Source organism: Narcine bancroftii, chromosome 11 (assembly GCF_036971445.1).
Source record: "Narcine bancroftii isolate sNarBan1 chromosome 11, sNarBan1.hap1, whole genome shotgun sequence".
Classification (NCBI taxonomy): domain Eukaryota; kingdom Metazoa; phylum Chordata; class Chondrichthyes; order Torpediniformes; family Narcinidae; genus Narcine; species Narcine bancroftii.
In genome coordinates this window covers 47,793,726-47,819,532 of record NC_091479.1, presented here as the reverse complement: position 1 = coordinate 47,819,532, position 25,807 = coordinate 47,793,726, and the positions used below count along the sequence as shown (strand labels likewise).

At 42.1% G+C, this 25,807-nt stretch overlaps 1 protein-coding gene across 6 annotated transcripts in view; it reads right to left on the bottom strand.

Moving 5' to 3' along the window:
• Positions 1 to 2,019: 2,019 nt before the first annotated feature.
• Positions 2,020 to 25,807, bottom strand: part of LOC138745342 (endophilin-B1-like) — a 52,406-nt gene continuing 28,618 nt past the window's right edge. Inside the window, exons 2-5 of one of the 6 annotated variants that reach the window (XR_011346191.1) lie at positions 23,343 to 23,483; positions 15,159 to 15,223; positions 14,110 to 14,614; positions 2,021 to 2,409 (exon numbers count right to left, since the gene is read on the bottom strand). Coding sequence is in view for 2 of the 6 variants with exons in the window: in XM_069902330.1 (XP_069758431.1) it covers positions 2,346 to 2,409; positions 15,159 to 15,223; positions 23,343 to 23,483 (270 nt within the window). In the remaining 4 variants the exon portion in view is untranslated. Of the gene's footprint in view, positions 2,410 to 4,412; positions 4,525 to 14,032; positions 14,615 to 15,158; positions 15,224 to 19,544; positions 20,072 to 23,342; positions 23,484 to 23,585; positions 23,709 to 25,807 lie in introns of those variants that run through there. The other 5 variants (XR_011346192.1, XR_011346193.1, XM_069902330.1 and 2 more) reach the window with 5 other exon arrangements.

Below are 25,807 nucleotides of genomic sequence, written 5' to 3'. Positions count from 1 at the left end.
GAAACATTCGTGTTCATGCTATAGAGTTTAAGGCTGCCCAGGAGGAATATAATGTGTTTTCTATAAGTTTGTGTGCCTTCACCCTGGCGAAGGATGGGGCCAACAGACATGTTGCTGGAAGGGTTCGAGAATTGATATGCTAGGCCACAGGAAGCTCAAGTTTCGAACCACAGAGCACAGGTGTTTAGCAAAATGGCCACCCAGTCTGTATTGTTCTTGCTGATATCGAGGTCAACTGAATCTACCAAATATAGTAGATTAGGTTGGATGGGATGCATGTGAAACACTGCCTCACCTCGAAGGTCTGATTGTGGCCTTGGATGGAGGTGAGAGGAGATGTAGGGCATGTTTGGCAATTTCTGCAGTTCCAATGGAGAGTGCATCAGGTGGTGGTGGGAGGAGAGGGTAGTGCCGTCGAGGGAGTCACAGAAAGACATAACCCTGTTAAAAGAGGATATGAGTGAAGCAGGTTAGATGTAGCAGGTTATAGGATGGTGCTGAAGTTCGAAGTGTCCGAGGATAACATGTCCAATGTGGCAGCTGATGGTGGTAAGTGAGAAACCTGAGGGATTCTGTCATTGTTCTGCTGGAGAGGAGGTGGGGTAAGGGCAGAAAGCGAATTGGAGATATGGGTGCAGGCTTTTTCAATGACAGCATGGGGGATTCGGCAATTATTGAAGAAATAAGACATTTTGGGTATCCTGGTATGAGGACCTAAACTTGGGATTTTTACAGGCCCAGAGGACCCCAAAAGCTGGCAGCAATAGAAAATCACCAAGACAAATGGATACTTAAACAAACATCATTTTTAATTTTCTTTAAACAAAAAAACAGGATCAAACTTTAATTTAAAACTATTAACTTAATAGCCTTATATTAACCCCTTCTAATTCTAAGCGCTGGTGTTTTTAATATGTATAAAGTTCTTTGACACAACTCCAAGTTCACCGGTGTCTATCAGTTCTTAAACTGTGCACAGAATTCAACTTTTATGAATTTTCACCAAGCTCTGGTGCTTAAAAGTAAATGTTTACCCTCCAGGAAGGCTCTTGTTGGTTTCAGAGAGGACTTACTTGGTCATTGGACACACAAAGACTGATTCCCTCTGATCAGCCACTTTGGGGTCTTGCCAATGAAACCCATCATGGTTTTCCAAATGATAACCTCTTCTGCAGGTCACCATAGAGTTCCTTTTGTTTCCCTTATTTCAGGTGAATCACTCAAGCCAGCTATTTCCTCTTGTATGGATGACAAAGTTTTTCAACAGGCTGAACTGAGAACTCACAACCCGTGTTCAAAATGGGTTTCAACAAGATGCCAGCTTGCCATCTCACTCTCTCGCTCTCTCTCTCTCTCTCTCTCTCTCTCTCTCTCTCTTAGAAAAAGTCTATTTGGTGTCATCTCTCTGCTTGCAAAACCACATGAACTTCTTAGAACAGCAAACTGGAACATGCTTTTGAAATTCTTTAGCAAAACTGTCTCCTTGTTTTGTCTTTGCAAATGTTCTCGGTGCCTGCATGACTCACTCTCAGCAAAGCCTTTGCAATTTAAATAAGAGCTGTTTTGTGAAGTGTTTGTGTTTGTTTGTGACCTACACGACTCCTACAATCCATCTCTTTCAAAAACATATTTATATACAATGTAAAATGTATAATCATTGGAGGAGTTGTGATAAAACCAATGGTGTCCTTGCAAACTAAAAGTGGGAAGAGGTATACAGTGAGTTCTGGTGAGTGGAGTTTGTAATAGTTGAAACGTGAAACTCTCTCTCTCATTCAGGAGACAATTTACTGTCATGTAATTAAAGTGTCATATCACATAAAATTGCTTTTTTCCTGCTGTCAGGTAGACAGATTCACCATTGGCAGAAATTGCTGAAATGACTCTTGTAGTCTGAGAAAGAAGCAAAAGAGAGTAATGCTCTCCACCCCCCCCCCCCCCCACCCAACCATCCCAAACCCTGGGCCAAGTCACTGAGGGTCTGTGGATTTTCTTTCAATGCTCACAGACCAATCCAAGTCATTTGCAATGGGAGCTCCACTTTTTAACCTCTGACACGATTAGGAACCATTTCGCACCCACTCGTATCCCAAGTCTGATACCTGATACACTTTTAGCCAGTTTTGAACCAGTCTCTAGCAATCCATAGCCTAGTGTGAGTTCCTTGACTACTTTGTCCGGAAGCCCATAGCCTGCATGGGTTCCTCTCCTCAAGTCACCAACAGCCTGCCACCTATGTGGGTCCTTCAGCTGCAAAACCCCTCACTGGTCTGCTTCCATGGTCACTGACTCGTGGAATGAATCCTCTGCTTCTCAGATGTTGATGGGGTGTGGTCTTCCTGTTTTCAGGTGCCCTGTGTTAGTCCTCCACTTCCCCAGAGTTCACGGTGGCGAGGAAATCTAACACATCTAAATAAAAATAAAAATTTTACCACTTAGAGGAGATTCTTACATATCTAGAGGGATGGAAAGGGCATTATTACAAATTGAAGCTTAATATTTGAATATTCAGGTGCTAAATTTGCAAAAGCATCGAGTATATATTTCTCAACTTAAATGTAATTTTTACTAAAGGAATACAATTTTGAATGTTTGCATGTCATCTTGGCATCTCTAAAAATATATCTGATTTCCAAGTAAGTGCAATACATTTCCTCATCACCGCAAATGCTAATTTAACAAATTTCAATTGATATATTAATAGTTTTAATTTGGGCCTTATTCCTTCAATATTTCCTAATAAAAATAAAGTTGAATTTTGCGGAAAAACAACGCCTGTAACTTGTTCCACAAAATTTGTAATTTTCCCCAAAAAGATCTTGCATTAGGACAAAGCTAAGTTGAATGCAAGAAAGTTGCGACATCTTCACCACACCTCAAACATTGATCTGATAATTCTGATTTTAGTCTATTCATTTTCTCTGGTGTAAGAAGTAACTGTAGAAGAAAAACTAGTTGTGAATTCCGTCCTCACTGCTGCAGTGTGGAACGCTGGACACTAGTCCAAGACTGCTGAGTTGAAGTGAATTAATACAACTCCCCTGGATCACATGATCTCTGTTTCCAAATCAGCTTCCTGTAGAGCTTTTCAAATCCAAGTGCGAGTTACTTGACTCTAGGTGCAGCTTTCAGATAAATTCCTTGCTGACATTTGCTACGTGACTGTTGTAAAAACAATTATACTAAACTAATTTATATCTTACATTGAGATCCTTATATGGATTTACCCATATCTGCCAATCAATTACAATATTCAGATCCATTTCCCACCTTTGTCTGGACTTATGAACACATCGAAGTAAATTTTTTAACAATTCCTCTTTATAAGGAATTTCTATTTCAGTACAACATGGTTGGTCCTAACTTATCCTTCAAATATGCTCTTGGGTGGAAATAGCAAAAAAAATTGCTTTGAGTTATATGATATTTATTTCTCAGTTGCTCAAATAACATTAATTGACCCCTTTCATAACAATCTTCAACATTTATAATCCCCTTACGAAACCAGCTATCCAGAAATTGATGATCCTTTGAAAAAGAGGCGAAGATTTTGAATCAAAGCCATTCTGGGTGATGTACATCCACTTAAACCAATTTCATCATTTATTTTATTCCATATATTAATCAAATGTTTCAACAATGGTGTATCTTTATCACCAACCATTAATTTCGATTCCCACCTAGATATAAATTCTTCTGCTTTTCCTCTCTTTTATTTTATTTGATATAATTTTAACCCATGGCAATTATTCCCTTTCAAACAAAGAAGCAAGAAATTTCATTTGAGCAGCTGCACACTAATTTTTAAAATGAGGAAGCTGTAGTCGTGTCAATGTAGAATTTGCATTGAGAGAAACGCAGCTGTCTTTAGCTACCTCATTGAATTGGCTAAAATGGCAGAACATGAGAGCAAATGTCCCGGAGGAGTGTGGGTCACTTATAACGTGGGATTCATTCGAAAATGTGTTCACATGACATAAACTCATGATGCAGACTGTTTTCTAAGAATGGAATACAAGAGGAAGGTTGACTAGGTCTCCAGCAGGATATAGATTACAAGATATAGGAGCAGAAGTCGGCCCACGGCCCAACTTTCTCCCTTTAACCCTTGATTCTTTGATGAATCAAATACCTGTCAATCTCTGTCTTAAATACACCCAATTACCTCATTTCCACAGATTCATGACCCACTGACAAAATCAATTCTACCACATCAGTTTTAAATTGACACCCTTTTATCCTGAATTATGCTCTCTTGTCCAAGCATCCTCCACCATGGGAAACATCTTTGCCAAATGGACTCTGAACAGGCCTTCCAGCATTTGAAATGGCTCTGAGGTCCCCCTTATCCTTCTGTACTCCAACTAGTACAGTCGAAGAGTCGACAATTGTTCCTCATACACTAACCCTTTCATTCCTGATATCATTCCAGTAAATCATCTCTGGCCTTCTCCAACACCAGCACATCTTTTCTCAAATACGGCACCCAAAACTCTAATTCAGTTTGAATGGAAAGGGAATTCTCTAATAACACAAACACAACAGTTAAATAATATTATGTCTTGTTGAAAATTACAAAAAATTATTAAAGAGTCAAATAAAAATTTCAAAAGATGCCGGGGCTCATTTATGGACCATTATCATAACCGAAAGAATTCGGGTTGTTCTGCTGTGTTATGAGAGCAGAAGATCCCAAAACCCACAGCAATAGATATTCACCAAGACAAATGGTTACTTAAACAAAAGTTGATTTTAATTATCTTTTAACATGAAAACAGAATTACACTTTAACTTACTTACTTTACCTAACTTACCCCCCTTCTAATTCTAAGTGCACCTGTGTGTAAGTTCAGAAAAGTTCTTTGGTTCACAGTCCAATCTCACTTCTCATTCCTCCAAGTTCACTGGTTGCAGGCCATTCTTATACTGTGCACAGAATTTAACATATATAAAGTTCACCAGGTTTGGTGCTTGAAAGGTAAATAATTACTGTTCAGAAATGTTCTTGTTGATTTTCAGAGAGAGCTGTGTTGTTCAGTGAAGTATTAGGGTGTTTTTTACTCAACATACCAGCATCTGAAGTCCGTTATCTCTTCAGAAAAGTTCAGATAGCTTTAGCATGGAGCAGAGTTGAGCCAGCATTGCGCAGGTATTTAAGGGAATGTGTGGGCAGGCTTTGTTCTGGACAAAAATCTCACCAAATGACACCTCTTGAAATCAAGATTCAATCCATTTTGAGGAATAGAACAGGAGTTGTTCAACAAGAGCCTGGTGTTCCCTGAGGAGTTTTCTTTCAATCGTGGAAATAATTTTTTTAAAAAGCCCGTTAATCTTCCTGATACAGGTCTTTGTATTTAACTTTCAGGTTGCTATCTGTTGTTAACTTGGAGGCCTTTAATGGGGTGTCTGGGTGGAATCTTTGCTTTAACCAAGCAGTTCTCTTGCAATTTTCCAGTTGTAGGATGCGGTGCAGTTGCTTGCAAGTTTAGCAAGTGGGATTATGATGTGAAACTGCAAGTCACAGCGTGATTTTTGTTTTTGAAAATGCAAATGTGAAAATTTTAACTTTGGTCTCCTTGGTTTGCTTAAGTTTACAGAGGAGACGTTGGGTCAAGCTGAGAAGATAGAGTTGGATGCCCATTAGGCGAATCGACTGGGCAAAGCAGAAAGTACAAAACAAGGGACTGAAAAAATAATGAAGCAGACTGAAGTGCCGTTGAACCAAACCCAGGTAAAGAATTTAATTTTGTGCTGTGTACTTAAGAGACCAAACGATTTAGGCTTTTAGTGGTGACCTATTTAAATTAACAAAATCTGATTAGAATTGAAGTTTATGGAATGTTTGGAAGTTACCACAAAAAAATGGAGCATATAAATTAGATGTTGTAATTAAGGTAAATGAACAATACAATGAGCCTGGTGTCACAGTATCTGCCTCCCTCTACCATACATCGCCATTAAACCTTCTCCCCAATATGAACCTGATGTCACAGTATAGGCCAGAATTTATTGTACATCACTGTTAAACCTTCTCACTACAGTGAATCCGGTGTCAGCAGTATCTGTCAAAGTTAACTGTACATCACCTTCAGCATTCTTCCTACTCTGAGCCCGGTGTCACAGTTTCTGTCCCAGTCTACTGTACATCACCATTAAACGTTCTTCGCACTGTGAACTTGTTGTCACAGTATCTGACACAGTTTATAGAACATCACTGTTAAACTTTCTCATGACTGTGAATCCTGTCTCACAGATTCTGCCTCATTCAAATGTACATCAATGTTAAACCTTCTCCCCCCTGTGAACCTGGTGTTACAATACCTACCTAAGTCTACTGTTCATCACCGTTAAAACCTACCCACTGTGAATCTAGTGTCACAGTATCTGCCACAGTTTATTGTACATCTTGTTAAACATTCTCCCCACTGCGAACCTGGTGTCACAGTATCTGACACAGTTTATCGTACATTAATGTTAAACATTTTCACTCCCGTGAACCCATTATCTCAGTATCTATCTCAGTTCACCGTACATCACCGATAAACATTCTCCCCCCTGTGAAGCTGGTGTCAGAGTATCTGCATACATCTATCGTACATCACCGTTAAACATTCTCCCAGCAGTGAAAACAGTGTCACTTTCTCTGTCACAGTTTATCAAACAGAACTGTTAAACATTCTCCCCACCGTCAACCCTGTCCATGTCCCAGCATCTCAGTTTCTCGTGAATCACCAGGAAATCTTTTCCCCACTGTGAGGCCGGTTTTACTGTACCTACCACAGTTTATCGTACATCACCATTAAACCTTCTCCGCACTGTGCACCTAGAGTCATGGTATCTACCTCAATTCACTGTATATCATCATTAAATCTTCTCCCCACTGTGAATACAGTGTCACAGTATCTGTCTCAGGCTACCGTACATCACTGTTAAACCTTATTCCCCACTGTGCACCTGGTGTCACAGTATCTATCTCAAGTTACCGTACATCACCGTTAAACCTTCTCCCCACTGTGAACCTGATGTGACAGTATCCACCTCAATATAAGTTATATAGCCCATAGACCTTCTCCCCACTGTGAACCCAGTGAAATAATATCTGCCTCAGTCTTTTGAAAATCAACATTAAAATTTCTCCCCACTGTTAACTCTGTGTCTCTGTATCTGCAACATTGTTTAGCTTGTCACCTTTAAACCTCTTCCGCACTGTGAACCTGGTGTCACACTACCTGCCACAGTTAACTGAACCTGACTGTTAAACCTTCTCACTAATGTGAACCCGGTTTCACAGTATCCCTCTCAGTCTCCCATCCCCTCTGTGAATTGGGTATAACAGTATATGCCAGAGTTTATTATACATCACTGGTAAACCTCCCCACTTTGAACCGGGTGTCATATTATCTGTCTCCATGCACTATACATCACCATTAAAGCTACCCCCACTCTGAACCTAGTGAAACATTATCTGACACATTTTATCATACAACACTGTTAAACCTCTCATTGCTATATAACCATATACAGCACAGAACAGGCCAGTGTGGCCCCACTGGTTCATGCCTGAACAAATCCCCACCCTCCAAGTTCCACTGACCAGCACCTGGTCCATACCCCTCCAATCCTCTCCCCTCCATGTAATTATCCAGTCTTATATTTAATGTAAATAACGTCCCTGCTTCAATCACCTCTGTTTGAAGCTTATTCCACATCCCAAACACCCTTTGCGTCAAGAAATTCCCCCTCATGTTCCCTTTATAATTTTCCCCCTTCAACTCAAACCATGGCCTCTGCTTTGAATATCCCCCACTCTTAATTGAAAAAGCCTATCAACGTTTACTCTGTCTGTCCCTTTTAACATCTTGAACACCTCCATCAAATCCCCCCTTAATTTTCTACGCTCCAGAGAAAAAATCCCCAGGCTGCTCAACTTTTCTCTGTAACTCAAACCCTGAAATCCTGTCAACATTCTCGTGAACCTTCTCTGCACTCTCTCTATTTTGTTTATATCTTTCCTATAATTCGGTGACCAAAACTGCACAAAGTACTCCAAATTTGGCCTCACCGATGCCTTGTACAATTTCATCATAACATCCCAACTCTTGCATTCAATACTCCGATTTATGAAGGCCAACATTCCAAATGCCTTCTTCACCACTCTATCTACCCGAGTATCAACTTTGAGGGTACTATTTACCATAACTCCTAAATCCCTTTGTTGCTCTGCTCTCCTCAATTGTCTACCATTCAATGTAAATGACCTAATTAGATTTGCCTTTCCAAAATGCAACACTTCACACTTATCCGTATTAAATTCCATCAGCCATTTCTCAGCCCACTCCTCTAGCTTTCCTATATCTCTTTTTAAGCTATGGTAATCTTCTTCACTGTCCATAATACCACCAATCTTTGTATCATCTGCAAACTTACTTATCCACATCACTACCCCTTCTTCCAGATCGTTAATATATATAACAAACAATAGTGGACCCAGGACTCATCCCTGAGGAACTCCACTAGTCACTGGCCTCCAATTTGACAAACAATTTTCTACCACTACTCTCTGATACCTCCCATCCAATCATTGCTGAATCCATTTCACTACCTCCTTATTTATATCTAATGCCTCTATCTTTTTGCCTAACCTCCTATGGCGAACTTTGTCAAAAGCTTGACTAAAGACTAAATAGACAACATCCACAGTCTTCGATTCATCAATCTTTTTTGTAACCCCCAAGAAAAACTCTATAATGTTTGTTAAGCATGATCTACCCCTGACAAAACCATGCTGACTACTACCGATCAATCCCTGTTCTTCCAAATATTTGTAAATGCCATCCCTCAGAACACTTACCATTAACTTACCCACCACAGACGTCAGACTCACAGGTCTATAATTTCCAGGCTAACATTTGGACTCTTTCTTAAACAGCGGAACAACATGAGCCACCCTCCAATCCTCTGGCATTACCACCATGACCAGTGACATCCTAAATATCTCTGTTAATGGCCCCACTATCTGTACACTAGCCTCCCTGAGTGTCCTTGGGAATACTTTGTCCAGACCCAGAGATTTGTCCACCTTTATCTTTTTTAACACTGCCATCACTACCTCCTCGGTTATCCTTATATGATTCATGACCTCTCCACTATTTTTCTTTACTTCAACTGGTACAATATTTTTTTCCCGAGTGAATACCGAGGAAAATAAATCATTTAAAATTTCCCCCATCTCCTCTGACTTCTAACAAGGGGTCCAATTCTATCTACAAGGGGTCCAATTCTATCCCTCACTAATCTTTTACTTTTAATGTACCTATAGAAACCCTTTGGATTTATTTTTACTCTGCCTGCCAAAGCCTCTTCATGCCTCTTTTTGGCCTTTCTAATTTCTTTCTGAAGATTTTTTTCTACACTCCTTGAAGTCCTCTTTCAATTTCTCATCACCCTGCTGTTTATACCTCTTGTACACCTCCCTCTTTCTCCTAACCAAATTTCTAATATTCCTCGAAAACCAAGGCTCCGTCTGACTTCCAGCCTTTCCTTTCATCCTCACTGAGACACATCTACTCTGTACTCTCTACATTTCTTCTTTGAATATTCTCCATTTTTCATTTATTTCCTTTCCTGAAAAAATCATGTCCCACTCAATACTCCCCAAATCCATTCTTATTCCTTTGAAATTTGCTTTTCTCCAATCCAGAACCTCAACTTTAGGCCCCTCCTTCCTCTTCCCTAAAACTACCCTAAAATTAATAGAGTTGTGATCACTAGACTCAATTTGTTCTCTAACATTAACCTCAGACACCTGACCTATCTCGTTCCCTAACAGGAGATCCAGTATTACACCATCCTGAGTTGGTTCCTCTACGTATTGATTAAGAAAACTATCTTGTACACATTTGACAAACTCTAGCCCTTCCAGCCCTCTTACTGTATGGGTATCCCAATCAATGTGAGGGAAGTTAAAATCTCCCATGATCACTACCTGATGTTTATTACACATATATGCTATCTCCTTACAAATTTGTTCCTCCAATTTTCTTGACCCATTTGGTGGTCTATAATACACTCCTATTCATGCCCTCATGCCTCCTCCACCCCTCAATTCCACCCAAACTGCCTCACTGGACGATCCCTCCAAACCATCCTGCCACCTCACGGCAGTAATGTCCTCCTTCACAAGTAGAGCAACTCCTCCCCCTTTTATACCCCCTATTCTATCACATCTAAAACATTTGTATTCTGGAATATTGAGTTGCCAGTCCTGTCCCTCCCGTAACCAGGTCTCACTAATTGCCCCCACATCATAATTCCAAGTGCCAATCCAGGCTCTAAGCTCATCTACCTCGTCACTCTGCTTTTTGCATTGAAGGACATGCATTTCAGTATCTGTCTCAGCCACTGGACAACAACATTAAACCTTCTCCCTACTGTGAAACTGATGTCACAGTATCTGACACAGTTTATTGGATATCAGTATTAAACATTCTCACTACTGTGAAACAGGTATCACTGTATCTGCAACATTGAATCGTGTATCACTGTTTAACCTCCTTCCCACTGTGAACCTGTTGTCAAATTATCTGTCTCAGTCTACCATACATCACCGTTGATCTATCTCTCAACTCTGAATCCATTGTCACAGTATTTTCCACATTATAACATACATCACCATGAAACCTTTTCCCCACTGTTGACCTGATGCCACACCATCTGCTGTAGTTTATTGTACATCACTGTTAAACCTTCTAACTACTGCTGTGAACCCGGTCACACAGTATCTTCCTCATTCCTCCGTATATCACCGTTAAACTTTCTCCCGACTGTGAACTCGGTGTAACAGTATCTTCCACAGTTTGCCGTACAGCGCTGTTAAACATTCTCACCTCCGTTAACTTTGTGTCTCAGTATTTGCCACAGTTTATCTTATATCACCGTAAAACCTTATCCCCACTGGAAACCTGTTGTCAGATTTTCTGCCACAGTTTATCATACATCACTGATAAACCTTATCTCCACTGGAAACCTGTTGTCAGATTTTCTGCCACAGTTTAACATACATCACTGATAAACCTTCTCCCCACTGAGAACCCAGAGTAACTGTGTCTGCCTCAGTCTGCTGTACATCACCATTAAACCTTCTCCCAACTGATAACCTGGTGTCACAGTATCAGCCAGAGTTAATCGTACATCAATATTAAACCTTCTCACTTCGGTGAACTCATTTTCATGGTATCTGCCAACATTTACCGGACATCACTGTTAAACCTACTCCCTAATGTGAACCCACTGTCACAGAATCTGCCTAAGTCTACTGTACATTAATGATAAATTTTCAACCTACTGTGAAACCGGTATCACTGTATCTGCAAAATTGAATCGTATATCACCATTAAACCCCCTTCCCACTGTGAACCTGGTGTCACAGTATCTTCCCCAGTTTATCTTATATCACTGATAAACCTTCTCCCAACTGTGAACCCGGTGTCACAATATCTACCTCAGTCTATCATATATCACCGCTAAATCCTCTCCCCACTGTTTACCCAGTTTCACAGTATCTATCTCGGTCAGCCATACATCAGCGTTAAACCTTCTCCCCACAGTGAACCCGGTGAAATAGTTATCTGCTTCAGTCTCCCAAAAATCACCATTAAAATTTCTCCCCACTGTTAAATCTGTGTCTCTGTATCTGCAACAATATATCTATCACGTGTCACCTTTACACCTCCTCCACACTGTGAACCCGGTGTCGCAGTACCTGCCACAGTTCATTGAACCTCACTATTAAACTGTCTCACTAATGTGTACCCGGTTTCACAGTATCCAGCACAGTCCACCGTACATCTCCGTTAATCCTTCTCACTACTGTGAACTCATTGTCACAATATCTGCCATATCTAGCGTACATTAAGTTAAAAGTTCTCCCCAATGTGAACCATTTGTCACTGCTTCTGCCATAGTTTATCGTACATCACAGTTAAACCTTTTCACTGCTGTGAACCCATTGTCACAGTATCTATCTCATTATCATTAAATCGTCTCCCGACTGTGAACCTGGTGTCACATTATCTTATACAGTTTATCGTACATTAGTGTTAAACCTTCTCACTGCTGTTAACCCAGTGTCACAATGTTTGTGATAGTTTTTCGTACATCTCCGTGAAACATTCTCCCCACTGTGAAGCTGAGGTCAGATTACCTGCCTCAGTCTGCCAGATACAGCACCGATTGCTCTCAGCCAAAGGTGCTGTAGTTGAGTTCGGGTGGCCAGAGGTGTCTGCTCAAGAAGGCCAGGGGCTGCCATTGCCCTTCAATGAATTGCTCCAGTGCGCCCCCTACTGCTGTGCTGGAAGCATCTACTGTGAGAGTGGTGGGTGTCTCTGGCCTCGCGTGTACCAGAAGGGTGGTGTTGGCCAGTGAGTCCTTGGCCCTCTGGAACACCTCCTGGATGTCTCTGGATGCTCTGCTCAGTGGACCACCCCACAGTATCCCATCAAGCCTAGAGTCTCTGTGTCAGCAATTCTCTGCTGAACACTGGCTGATGGCTTTGTGGTCAAATGTGTTTGTTTATGAAACCATTCCCTGGAAGGTGATGGGGCAAAGCCCTGCTGACTGGGACATTGTGCGGCACCAGGGCCAGACCAATCTTTCGCAACACCTGAGCCAGGTAGAACCTCAGCACAGAGCGCCATTTGGTGCCCTTGCACTTTGGTTCCATGCACAGCCACACACAATGATGGCCATGCTGGTTACACCCTTGTCCCCATTGATTGACCACGTACATGGACCCCCACAAGAATAGGAAAACTGTTTTGGGAATTGCCAGGGTGGAGGTGTGGGGATGGGCCAAACCTGCCCCACGTGCAGCAGTACTGAGAGTTCCTTTCACCTTGCAACTGATGATCAGGTTTTATCCGATTGAAAGAGTTGGGCATCTTTGTGCTTCTCCCTGTCTCCTAGAGCTGGGGGTCTCTGTACTGCTCCCCATCTCCTTGAGTTGGTGCTTTGTTCTCCACCATCCCCACAAGACAACCAAGACCCTTGGATGGAGGGTAGAGGCGCAGAGAGATCAGTGAGAACACAGGTAGTTTCAACAGGGTGGGGTCTATCCAGGTGCCTGATAACAGGAGGAACCAAGTGGGAAGGAGGATGCAGGTCATTCATTAGCAAGACATTGCGAGAGAGTGGATTCCTCGAACACTTGAGGGGAGAAGGCGCTGATCGATCCATTGGTTTAGGTGGGCCAGAGTCTTGATATGGCAGCTGACTGGAATTGTCAGCGGGATACTGAGACTTGGTAGAGGAGGGGAAGGAGGGTGCAGTAGTGTTCTGATGAGAGAGTGCTGAGGGAGAGGTAACATGGGTGGAACCTCAAGGCAAGCGACCCCTGATTGTTTGCAGGGATGGGATTTGTAAATAGACTCATAGATATCCAGCACAGAGCATCTCTGTCCCCCTGCCATCACGAAGGAGATATGGAATAAAAGCAGGACAGCCAGGCAGCTTCTTCCCACAGGTCATGAGATTGACAAGGCAACCTGAACTGGATGGGAGCAAAGAATGAAAACGGGGAGAGGAATATGGACTGATTACAACTCAGCCAGCAGAAGAGAGGGGCCGAAGGGCCTGATTCTGTGTTGTCTATCTGGACCAGCCTTTTGGATTCTAGCTTTAAAAAAACCCAACCATTTTTAAATTTAATAATAACGGTACAGAATGAATGAAGAGACAAGATGTCTGTCATGCAGCGAGCGTCTAAGGCACTTCCTGAAATGGAGGATCTGAAACCATGGGAGGTTCTGGCCGGACTGAGGCCCGACTTCTGCTAGAATGAGGAGAAAATAAGCAGGGATAATGTGGGGGAAGGGGTGGAGAGGGGAGGGGGTAGGGATGGCTTCCTCCGTTCACCTCCCCTTTCCTCCACCCCGTTCCCTGTCCTGCATAAACTTGTACTTCTCACTTTGTTCGTTTGAGATTGGTCACAGTGTTTAAGCTACCGAAAGAAAATAGACACCCGCACTGAGAGCAGTTCAGTTTATACAAAGGTTTATTACAAATTCAAAAGCTGATTTCAAACTACAATATGCAAGCCCTTCCCAATTATACTTATCAACGCCTGGACTGGTCCCAACTGCCGAAGCGAGGCAACGACTGCACACTTGTAGTAGGTTGTCGGGCGCCGGTAGCAGCTTCTCCACCTCCCTCGACCAGGATGTTAGCTGGACTCCAGAAATTCTTCTTCTTGCTGACAGATGTTGCCACCTCTCAGAGAGTCTCAAACTTCAGCAGCGGGACCATGGCTTATATTACCCAAAAACTGCTTACCCAAGCACCAATTCCCAGCACAGTAAGAAAGATAAGCGAGCAAGCTAGCATATTAGGCTTCGATTGAATAATATAATTCTCAGCTTATCACTTTGAATACAATGTTATTTTGCATCAGGGCTAGGCCTCTGACAGTCTGTGACCAAAACAAGTAGAAACATTAAATGTTCTTGGTACACAGATGTCCTCTTGTCAGATAACTGCATCTCTGGCCCCTTGGTGGAATTTAGCTTATGTCTGCTGATTGTAAAAAACAAGCAGGTTCTCAGCCTTGCAGAAGCAAAGTCTGCAAGAGTATAAAACACGGTTTAAATCTTCCATTACATTCCCCTCCCCCTTTCCTTCCCCCGCTCGCCTCCCAGCTCCCCTCCCCTTCCCATTCCCCTACTCCTAACTCTAACCCCTAACAAACCCTAACCTTAACACTACTGATACCCCCTATTCTCCACGTCCCCTAACTCTATCTCTTCCCCTATGCTGTCCCCTAACCCCACCCTAATCCTACACACCCACAACCCTACCCCTTACTCCTACCCTTACCCGCTTCCATTACCCCCTTTCTCCTACCCCCTTCCCTGACCCCTCCTTCCCCTAGGTTAAGGTTGGAAGGGGAAAGGGGGAGGGGGGAGGGGAGGTGAAGGGAGGAGAGCTGGGGTTAGGGCATAGGTGTGAGGGAAGGGCAAGGTGAGCAGGAGGGGGTTGGGATCGAGGAGGGGTAGAGCAGAAGGGGGGGGAGTGGGTGACAGGACATGGGAGATGCAGGGAATGGGGTTGGCAGGGCCAGAGGGAGAAGAAGGGGAGGGATTCAGGACATCATGATGTTGTCCGACCTCTGATCAGCTGGGTTGCAATGTTCTTCTGGACTCGTGTCTTGTCTCTGAGATCGCTCCTTCTCCTGGGAAGAGAAATATGGGTGATAGAGATGCTGTCTGTGATGCCTGATCACGATGACTTTGGAGGGTCCCAACTCTTCCCCCTTCATCCCCCTCCCTACCCCTGCACACTAGGGCCTTTCCCCTTCCTCTGCTTTACCTGAGGAAGTGTGTTTTGGAGAAAAGCACGATCTATCTCTGCAGAGCTCAGAGCACCGTGTCTCCATCAGGCAACACCCTGGTTCACCACGACATGGCAGCAAGATGCTGGACAAATCATGGATGGATTGGTCGAATCCCTTCAGCTGACCCATATGAACCTACCCCACAACGATATTACCCTTCTCTCCCTCACACCAGTACCTTCTGTTTTTCTTTTATTCCTGTCCCCATATTAAAATAATTTTCATGCCTTTTATGGACCAGCCTCCGCTACTACCCCTGGCAATGCATTCCAGGCACCCACTACTTTCTGTGTGAATAAAATGTACCCCTCACATCTTTCCTAAAGTTCCCTCCTCTCACCTTATTTAGACGACTTCTGGTATTCTCGCCCCAGGAATGCACACAATATGCCAAGAGTGGTCTGACTCGAATTTTATACATCTGCAACATTACCTCTCAGTTCTTGAACTTATCCCCTGACTCCTGAAAGCCAGCACACAATACACCATCTTAAACTCCCTCTCAATTTTCACAGCAACATTGAGCGATTTATGTAGCAGGATCTAAATATTTCTCTGTCCTGCACACTGTTCATAATCCTGCCATTAACCAAGTGCTCTGCCCTCACGTTCTTGTAATTCGCATTCATTAAAGAAATTGGTCTATATGAAGCTACTTTTAATGGGTCTCCAATCTTCTTTGGAATAACTGTTATTTGTGCCCTTGAAACTGACTCTGGAAATAAACCTGTACCAGTTGCTTATTTAAGTACATCTGATTTACAGGATTGAACTCCATCTGTCACTTCTCTGCAAACTGGATGACCTATGACAACCTTCTACACTGTCTACAACATCTCTACCTCTGTGTCATCCCCTGACGTACCCACCCTTCCACTCCCATCATCATTCATAAAAATCACAAAGAGCAGGGGTCCCAGAGCAGATCCCTTTGGAGAGCCACTAGACATTGTTCCATCGACTACTACCATCTGTTTTCTGCAGACAAGCCAATTCTGAATCCATACAGCCAAGCCTCCATGGATCCCATGCCTCCTGATGTTCTGAATGAGGCCACTGTGAGGACCTTGTCAAGCACCTTACTAAAATCCACGTGCAGCGCATACACACCTTTACCTTCATCTATTTCCTTTGACACCTCCTCGAAATACTCAATTTGACTGGTGATGCAGGACCTGCTCCTCACAAAACTATCCATGAGTTTCCCCAGCATGTTTGTGCATTGCCCTCGGACCCAGCATCTGCAGACTTCCTGGCCAGTCCCTCCCTTACCCCTTCCCAGAGCTTCCGCATCCATTACAACATTAAGCATTGCTGCCCAGTACTGCCCGGTACAGACCTTTGTAAACGTTCTCCACAACCAACTAACCCTTACCCGTACCACACCCATAACTATGGGTGGATTAAATATCCAATTAATTTCTTTCTGAAGTAATGTATCATGAATTTGATGTTGATTCCAATTTTGAATAACTTTTCATAATTCTCGTTCAGCTCCTTTAAAGTTAGATCCATTATCAGAACATAATTCTTTTACTTGACCATGTCTAGGAATAAAACGCTAAAGAACATTAATAAAAGAGTCTGTATCAAGCAATGACGCTACTTCAATATGAATTGCTCTCATAGTTAAACAAGTGAAAATAACTCCATATCGTTTTTCAACACTTCGTCCTCACTTTACTTGCAAAGGACCAAAATAATCAACTTCCACGGATGTAAATGGGAATTCATCAGGTGAAACTCTGTCCTGTGGTAAATCTGCCATTTGTTGTTGTCCAGGTTTTCATTCTCTCTGTTAGTCACAAAGAGATGAAACCTCATGATTTCATTATTAATATATTTAAGCACTGATATTCTATCAGTCCAAAACACAGGATCTGCTAACTCCATCTGTAATTCTCTTCTTAACATAGCGTCCATTTTGCTCGCCATAATAGCAGCAGTCAATTCCATTCAAGGTCTGATGACTGACTTTAATGGAGCCACTCTGGCTTTTCCCATTACAAATCCACCATCTACTCGCACTTATTTATTTATTATTTCACAGGACTCAGTAACTGACAGGATCAAAACCACCTTCACTTACATCAGAAAAATGGTGTAAATGAGCAAATGTGGCCACTCCAAAGTCTGTTGACGTCAAAACTTCCAAGTATTTGAAGACGCTCAATCTAATTTTTCCAATCTTGTGCAATGGATTCTGGATTAGTTTCATCCCATCCAAATTTTCTTCTGCACAAAACTGGTATTTGGCCGGGCTGATCATTAGGTTGAATTCGGCCAGTCGGGAGAAGAGGGTGTGCAGGTGAGACTTGTGTTGTGTCCAGTCTCTGCTGGCGACAAGAATGTCATCCAGATAAATGAACACGAAATTCAAATCCCTGCGCACCGTATCCATGAGGTGCATTATGTCTGGGCGGTGTTCTTGAGCCTGAAAGGCATGCATAAAAATTCGAACATGCCGAAGGGGGAGATGATGGATGTTTTGGGGATGTCATCTGGGTGCAATGGGATTTGATGGTACACGCACACCAGATCGACCTTGGAGAATACTCTCACACCATGCAGATTGGCCATAAAGTCCTGAATGTGAGGGATGGGGTAACGGTCAGGTACTGTCATGTCATTAAACCGTCGATAATCTCCGCAGGGGCGCCAGCCATCGGAGGCTTTTGGGACCAGGTGGAGCAGCGAGTCCCAAGGACTGTCGGATGGACGAATGATCCCCAGTTCCTGCAGATGCGAGAACTTCTCTTTCGCTATCTGGAGCTTATCTGGTGGGTTTAACAGTAATGTACGATAAACTGTATCAGACACTGTGACACCAGGTTCACAGTTGGGAGGATATTTAACGGTGAGATACAGTAGACTTTGGCAGATACTTTGACACCAAGTTTTCAGTAGTGAGAAGGTTTAACAGTAATGCATGATAAGCTGTGGTAGATACTGTGATACCAGGTTCACAGTTGGAAGAAGTTTTTACGGTAATGTAATATTAACTGTGGCAGATAAAGTGACACCAGGTTCACATTGGTGCAAAGTTTATGGTGATGTACGGAAGACTGATGCAGATATGGTGACACCGCATTCACATCGAGGAGAAAGAATATCAGTGATGTGCAATAAACTGTGGAATATACTGTGACTCCAAGTTTACAGTGGGGAGGTTGAACTGTGATGTACGATAAATGGTGGAAAAAACAGTGATGAATGGGTCAACTTGGGGAGAATGTTTAACGGTGATGTACAGTCGACGACTTTGGCAGATACTGTGACACTGTGTTCACAGTACTGAGAAGGTTTAACAGATATGTATGGTAGAATAAGGCAGATTCTGTGACTCCAGGTTTACAGTGGTGAGAAGGTTTAAAAATGATGTACAATAAACTGGCAGATACTGATACTTGGTTCACAGTGGGGAGGAGGTTAATGGTGATGTATAGGAGACTATGTAGATACGTTGATACTGGGCTCAGAGTAGGAAAAAAAAGCTTTATTGGTGATGTATGGGAAACTGAGGCAGTTACTGTGACACTGGGTTCATAGTGGGGAAAATGTTTGACAGAGCTGTACGATAACCTTTGGCGAATAAAGGGACACCAGTTTCATATTGGGGAGAATTTTTAATGATGATGTACACTAAACTGTGGCAGATACAGTAACACCAGGCTCACACTGACGAGAAGGTTTACTGGTGATGTACGGTAGACTGGCAGGCTCTGTAACACCGAGTTCACAGTAGTGAGAAGGTATAATAGTGATGTACGAGAAACTGTGGCAGATACAGTAAAATCGGTTTCACAATGGGGAGAAGGTTTAATGGTGATGTGTGGTAAACTTAGGCTGATACTTTAACACCAAGTTAACAGGGTGAGAAGGTTTAACGTTGATTAACGGTAGACTGAGACAGAAACTGAGAGACAACATTCACAGTAATGTGAAGGTTTAAAAGTGTCATAAACTATGTCAGATACTGTGACAAGATGGTGCAGAGGGTAGACGTGTGGTTCCACCCTTTCGCAGTTAGACTATTAAATGCTCGATTTTAAAAGTTGTAAAAGTGATTAAAAATACTGTTTATAGACTTTGGAATAGTGGAGGATCGAAATGGCTGCAAATGTGAAAAAATCGAAAACTCAGTTACAGAAGAAATTACCTTACAAAAGTGTTGAAGAACTGAGGCCAAGTTCAAGTTGAAGTAACAGAGTTGTCGACTGGAGTCTCCAAGCCTCAGAGGATTCCTGCCCGGCTAAGTATTTCGTCGGCGCTAGCTTAGCGATGAATTCAGCGGTTTCGACTCGTGCACTCGTGAACACAGGCGTGAGGGCGAGCCAGCTGAACGAGGACAGGCACGTGAGCCTGCAGCATTGCCTGGTGGTCAGGAGAGGTACAGTGTAGCATCAGATGACGCACCTGCGCAGTCGGTGGCCCTACCGGGCATGTGCAGTGCGTCAAGGGTATACAAACCTTTGGAGAAGGTGTGGGCTGTGGGGGAGCCTGAGCGACGGTGAACTGACGAGGTCGCTCACTGTTGAGGTAGGCATGCTGTTGTTGAGTGTCCAGACCTGCAGCCGCACTGGAAGAGGACCTACTGCTTTGGAACAAGAAGAGAGCTCAACTTCATTAGAATTTGAAGAACTGGGGACTGCGGCAAAAGAAGGTCAGCCTCAAAGGCAGGTGATGGATCCTGGACTGGATTCTGTGTTTCCAATTCTGGAAGGGATTGCTCAACTCATGGAAGATATGGCAAATATGTCAATGCAGATGACTCATCAGATGACTCAAGGATTTTCGAAATGAAAACTAAAATGAACACTGTGTGTGAAGAAATAACTTTTATGAAGCAAGATATTAATGTAGTTAAGAGTGATGTTACGAGATGGACACGATCAGTGGATACTGTGCAAGATCATTTTAAAAAGATTGAGGAGGCTTTCTTGAATGCAAGAGTCAAGTGGAGCATAATAGAGAAAAAATGGAAATAGTGGAAGATCCTTTTGTAGATTGGGGGATTCAGAAGAAGGAATTATTGAAGAAGTTTGACTCATTAGAAAACCAATGTCGTAGAAATAATGTTAAGATAGTAGGTCTTCCGGAAGATATGGAAGGTTCGGATCCGGTGAAGGTTTTGAAGAAATGGATCCCAGAAGTGAAGGGCAGGTAATTCGTTCCAGATGGACTGGAATTAGATCGAGTGAACAGAGCGTTAAGGAATAAACCGTTTCCAGGCCAATTACCACGAGCAGTTTTGATTCGCTGTTTTAAATAACAAGACAGAGAGGTGGTGCAGAAAACATGGCAAAATCAGACTCCACTGATGGTTCAAAATAATAGGGGTTTTTTAATGCAGATCTGAGTCAAGAAATTATCAGAAGAGACCGAGAATTTAATTCAGCCTAAGAAGTATTGTGGCGAAAGGGATATAAATTTGCTTTTCGTTATGCGGCAGTATTGAAAGATTTTTATGGGAATTTTCAATCTCAGTTTTTTGAGAATGACCATGATGCTTTAATATTTGCTAATTCATTGCCAGATGTACGAGGAAATGGGTGATCGTCACCATTGTCACCAAAGGGAAGGGTCAATGGGAATGGAAATGGGAAGATTGGAAAATATGGAAAGAATGGGAAAAAAGTTGAATGGATGCAAAGTCTTCTCGATATTGACGATCCGGAACAATCATTGGGACTGGAATCACTGGGTTGAATGTTTTTGTTTCAGGACTTTGTGAAAGTCTGACTGGGGGTGGGTGACACTGAGTCCTTTAGTCACCTGCTACTTGTGGACTTTACCACACCCAGATTTTTAGGGGGCTACTACTTTTGAGTATCTTGTTTTGCGATTGATGTTTCTCTTTTTTTTGGAATTTTTAAAATAGGTGGGATTCGAATACAGTGAGACTTAGAAGGGGAGTATTATTTTATAGTAGGATTCACATTTGTGAGAAGGTTTTAGAGTGATATAATATGAACTGTGTCAGATACTGTGACACTAGGTTCACAGAGCGAGAAGGTTTAACAGTGATGTATGGTATGTTGAGGTAGATAATTTGACACCAGGAGTAAAGTGGGGATCAGGTTTAACGGTGATGTACTGTAGACTGAGGCAGATACTGTGACACCAGATTCACATGAGAATAACGTTTAATGGTGATGTGCGGTATGTTGAGGTAGGTAAAGTGATACCAGGTGCACAATGGGGATAATGTTTAATGGTGATATATGGTAGACTGAGGCAGATACAGTGACACCAGGTTCACAGTGGGGAGGAGGTTTAATGGTGATATACGGGAGACTGAGGCAGAACTGTGCCACCAGGTTCACAGTTGGAGAAGGTTCAACAATGAGGTAGGGTAGACTGAGACAGTTATTGTGACACTGGGTTCACAGAAGTGAGGAAGTTGAAAAGTAATGTCCGATAAACTGTATCAGATACAGTGACACCCATTCACAGATGTGTAAAGGTTTAACGATGATGTATGGTAGACTGATAAGAGATACTGAGACAATGGGTTCACAACATTAACACAGTTTAACAGTCATGTACAATTAACTGTGTGAGATACTGCGACACCAGGTTCAGAGTGGGGAGATGTTTTAACGGTAAAGTACAGTAGATGTTGGCATATACTGTGACGCTGAGTTCAGGGCAGTAAGAAGGCTTAATGGTGATGTGCGTTAAACTGAGGCAGATACTTTAACACCAGGTTCACAGGAGGAAAAGGTTTAATGTTTATGAACGGTAGACTGAGGCAGAAAATGTGAGATGGATTCCACAGTAGTAAGAAGGTTTAACAGTGATTTACTTTAAACTGTGTCAGATACTGTGACATCATGTTCACATTGGGGAGAATGTTTAACAGTGATGTACGGTAAATTGAGATGGATACCGTGACACCGGGTGAACAGTGGGGAAGAGGTTTATCAGTGATGTACGATAGACTGAGATCAATCCCGTGACACCAAGTTCACAGTAGTGAGAAGGTTTAACGGTGATGTACGGTAGACTGAGGCAGATACTGTGACACCAGGTTCACTTTGGGGAGAAGGTTTAATGGTGATATACTGTAAATTGAGATATATACCGTGACACCAGGTTCACAGTGGGGAGAAGGTTTAACGGTGATGGACGGTAGACTAAGGCAGATTCTATTACACCAGGTTCACAGGGGGGGGGGGGAGAAGGTTTAACGGTGATATACTGTAAATTGGGATATACACCGTGACACCAGGTTCACAGTGGGGAGAAGGTTTAATGGTTATGGACTGTACACTAAGGCAGATTCTATTACACCAGGGTCACAGAGGGGAGAAAGTTTAACATTGATGTACGATTAACAGTGTCAGATACTTTGACATCAGTTTCATATTGGGGTGGCAGGCAAAGTGACACCAGATTCAGAGTGGAGAGAGGTTTAATGCTGATGTATGGACGACTGAGATCATTACTGTGACATTGGCTTCACAGCAGTGAGAAGGTTTAACAGTAATGTACAATACACTGTGTCAGGTACTGTGACACCAGGTTCACAGTGGGGAGAATGTTTAATGAGATGTATGATAAACTGTGGCAGATTCTGTGACAACAAGTTCACAGTGCGGAGAATGTTTAATGGTGATGTACAGTAGACTGGGACAGATATACTGACGCTGGATTCACTGTAGTCAGAAGGTTTAACAGTGATGTACAATAAACTCTGACCTATACTGTGACATCAGGTTCATATTGGGGAGAAGGTTCAACAGTGATGTACGGTAGAGGGAGGCAGATACTGTGACACCAGGCTCATTGTATTGTTCATTTATCTAATTTATATGCTCCATTTTTTTGTGGCAACTTCCAAACATTCCATAAACTTCTATTCTAATCAGATTTTGTTCATTTAAATAGGTCACCACTAAAAGCCCAAATTGTTTGGTCTCTTAAGTACGCTGCACAAAATTAAATTCTTTACCTGGGTTTGGTTCAACGGCATTTCAGTCTGCTTCATTATTTTTTCAGCCCCTCGTTTTGTGCTTTCTGCTTTGCCCAGCCGATTCGCCAAATGGGCATCCAACTCTGTCTTCTCAGCTTGACGCAACGTCTCCTCTGTAAACTTAAGCAAACCAAGAAGACTGAAGTTAAAATTTTCACATTGGCATTTTCAAACACAAAAATGACGCTGTGAGTTGCAATTTCACATCAAAATCCCACTTACTAAACTTGCAAACAACTGAATCGCATCCAACAGCTGGAAAATTGCAAGAGAGCTGCTTGGTTAAAGCAAAAATTCCACCCAGTCACTCCATTAAAGGCCTCCAAGTTAAAAACAGATAGCAACCTGAAAGTTAAGTACAAAGATCTGTATCAGGAATATTAACGGGCTTTTTAAAAAAAATCATTTCCACTATTGAAAGAAAACTCCTCAGGGAACACCAAGTTCTTGTTGAACAATTCCTGTTGTATTCCTCAAAATGGTTTGAATCTTGATTTCAAGCAGAGTCACTTGGTGAAATTGTTGGTCCAGAACAAACCCTGCCCACACACTCCCTTAAATACCTGCAAAGTCGTGGCTCAGCTCTGCTCCATGCTAAAGCTATAAAGCTTTTCGGAAGAGATAACGGACTTCAGATGCTTGGACGTTGAGTCACAAAAACATTAATGATTCCCTGAACAACACACCTCTATCTGAAAACCAACAAGAACCTTCCCGAGTGGTAAATATCAACAAGACATAATATCATGTAACCATTGTGTTTGTGTCGTTTGAGAATTGCATTTCCATTCAATCAGAATTAGAGTTTTGGGTGCCGTATTTGAGAAAAGATGTGCTGTTGTTGGAGAAGGTCAGAGATGATTTACTGGAATGATATCAGGAATGAAAGGGTTAGTGTATGAGGAACAATTGTCGACTCTTCGACTGTACTAGTTGGAGTACAGAAGGATAAGGGTGTCCTCAGAGGCATTTCAAATGCTAGAAGGCCTGGACAGAGTACATATGGCAAAGATGTTTCCCATGGTAGGGGATTCTAGGACAGGAGAGCATAATTTCAGGATAAAAGGGTGTCAATTTAAAACAAATGTGGAAAAATTGATTTTGTCAGTGGGTCATGAAACCCACGTGAGGTCATTGGCTGTATTTAAGGCAGAGATTAACAGGTATTTGATACATCAAGGAATTAAGGGTAATGGGGAGAGAGCTGGGCAGTGGGGCTGAGTGGGTGAATGGTGGAACAGACTTGACGGGCCTACTTCTGCTCCTATATCTTGTGATCTATATCCTGCTGAAGAACTAGACAACCCTCCTCTTGTATTCCATTCTTAGAAAACATTCTGCATCGTGGTTTTATGTCACATGAACCCATTTCAGATTGAATCCCATGTTACAAATAACCCATTGCAAATTCTGCATTGAGAGGACTGCAGCTTCCTCATTTTAAAAATTGCTATGGAGCAGCTCAAATGAGATTTCTTGCTTCTTTTTTTGAAAGGGTTAAAATAGAATCAAATAAAATAGGAAAGGGAAAAGGAGAAGAATTTATGTACAACTGGGAATCAAAATTAATGGTTGGTGATAAAGATACACAATTGTTGAAACATTTGATTAATATATGGAATAAAATAAATGATGTAATTGGTGTAAGTGGATGTACATCACCTAGAATGGCTTGGATTTAAAATCCTCGTATCTTTTTCAAAGGATCATCAATTTCTGGACAGCGGGTTTCGTAAGGGGATAATAAATGTTGAAGATTGTGATGAAAGGGGTCAATTAATGTCATTTGACCAACTGAGAAATAAATATTATATAACTCATAGCAATCTTTTTTTGCTATTTCCAACTTAGAGCATATTTGAAGGATAAGTTAGGACCAACCATGTTGTACTGAAATAGAAATTCCTTATAATAGGAATTGTTAAAAAAAATATTTGATAATGTCCTCTTTATTACAAGTAGGAACCTTTAAATGAGGAGTTCATAAGTTGAGACAAAGGTGGGAAATGGATCTGAATATTGTAATTGATTGGCAAATATGGGCAGATCTATATAAGGATCTCAATGCAAGATATAAATTAGTTCAGTATAATTGTTTTTACATCAGTCATGTAGTAGATGTCAGCAAGGATTTTATTTGAATGCTGCACCTGGAGTCAGGTGACTCAGGCTGTTGGATTTGAAAAGCTCCTCAGGAAGCTGATTTGGCAACAGAGATCACGTGATCCAGGGGAGTTGTATTATTTCACTTCAACTCAGCAGTCTGGAACTATTGACCAGAGTTCCACACTGCAGCAGTGAGGAAGGAATTCACAACTAGTTTTTCTTCTAGAGTTATTTCTTCCAGCAGTGAAATTGAATAGAATAAAATCAGAATTATCAGATCATTGTTTTACGTGTGATGAAGATGTCGCAACTTTCTTGCATTGAACTTATCTTTGTCC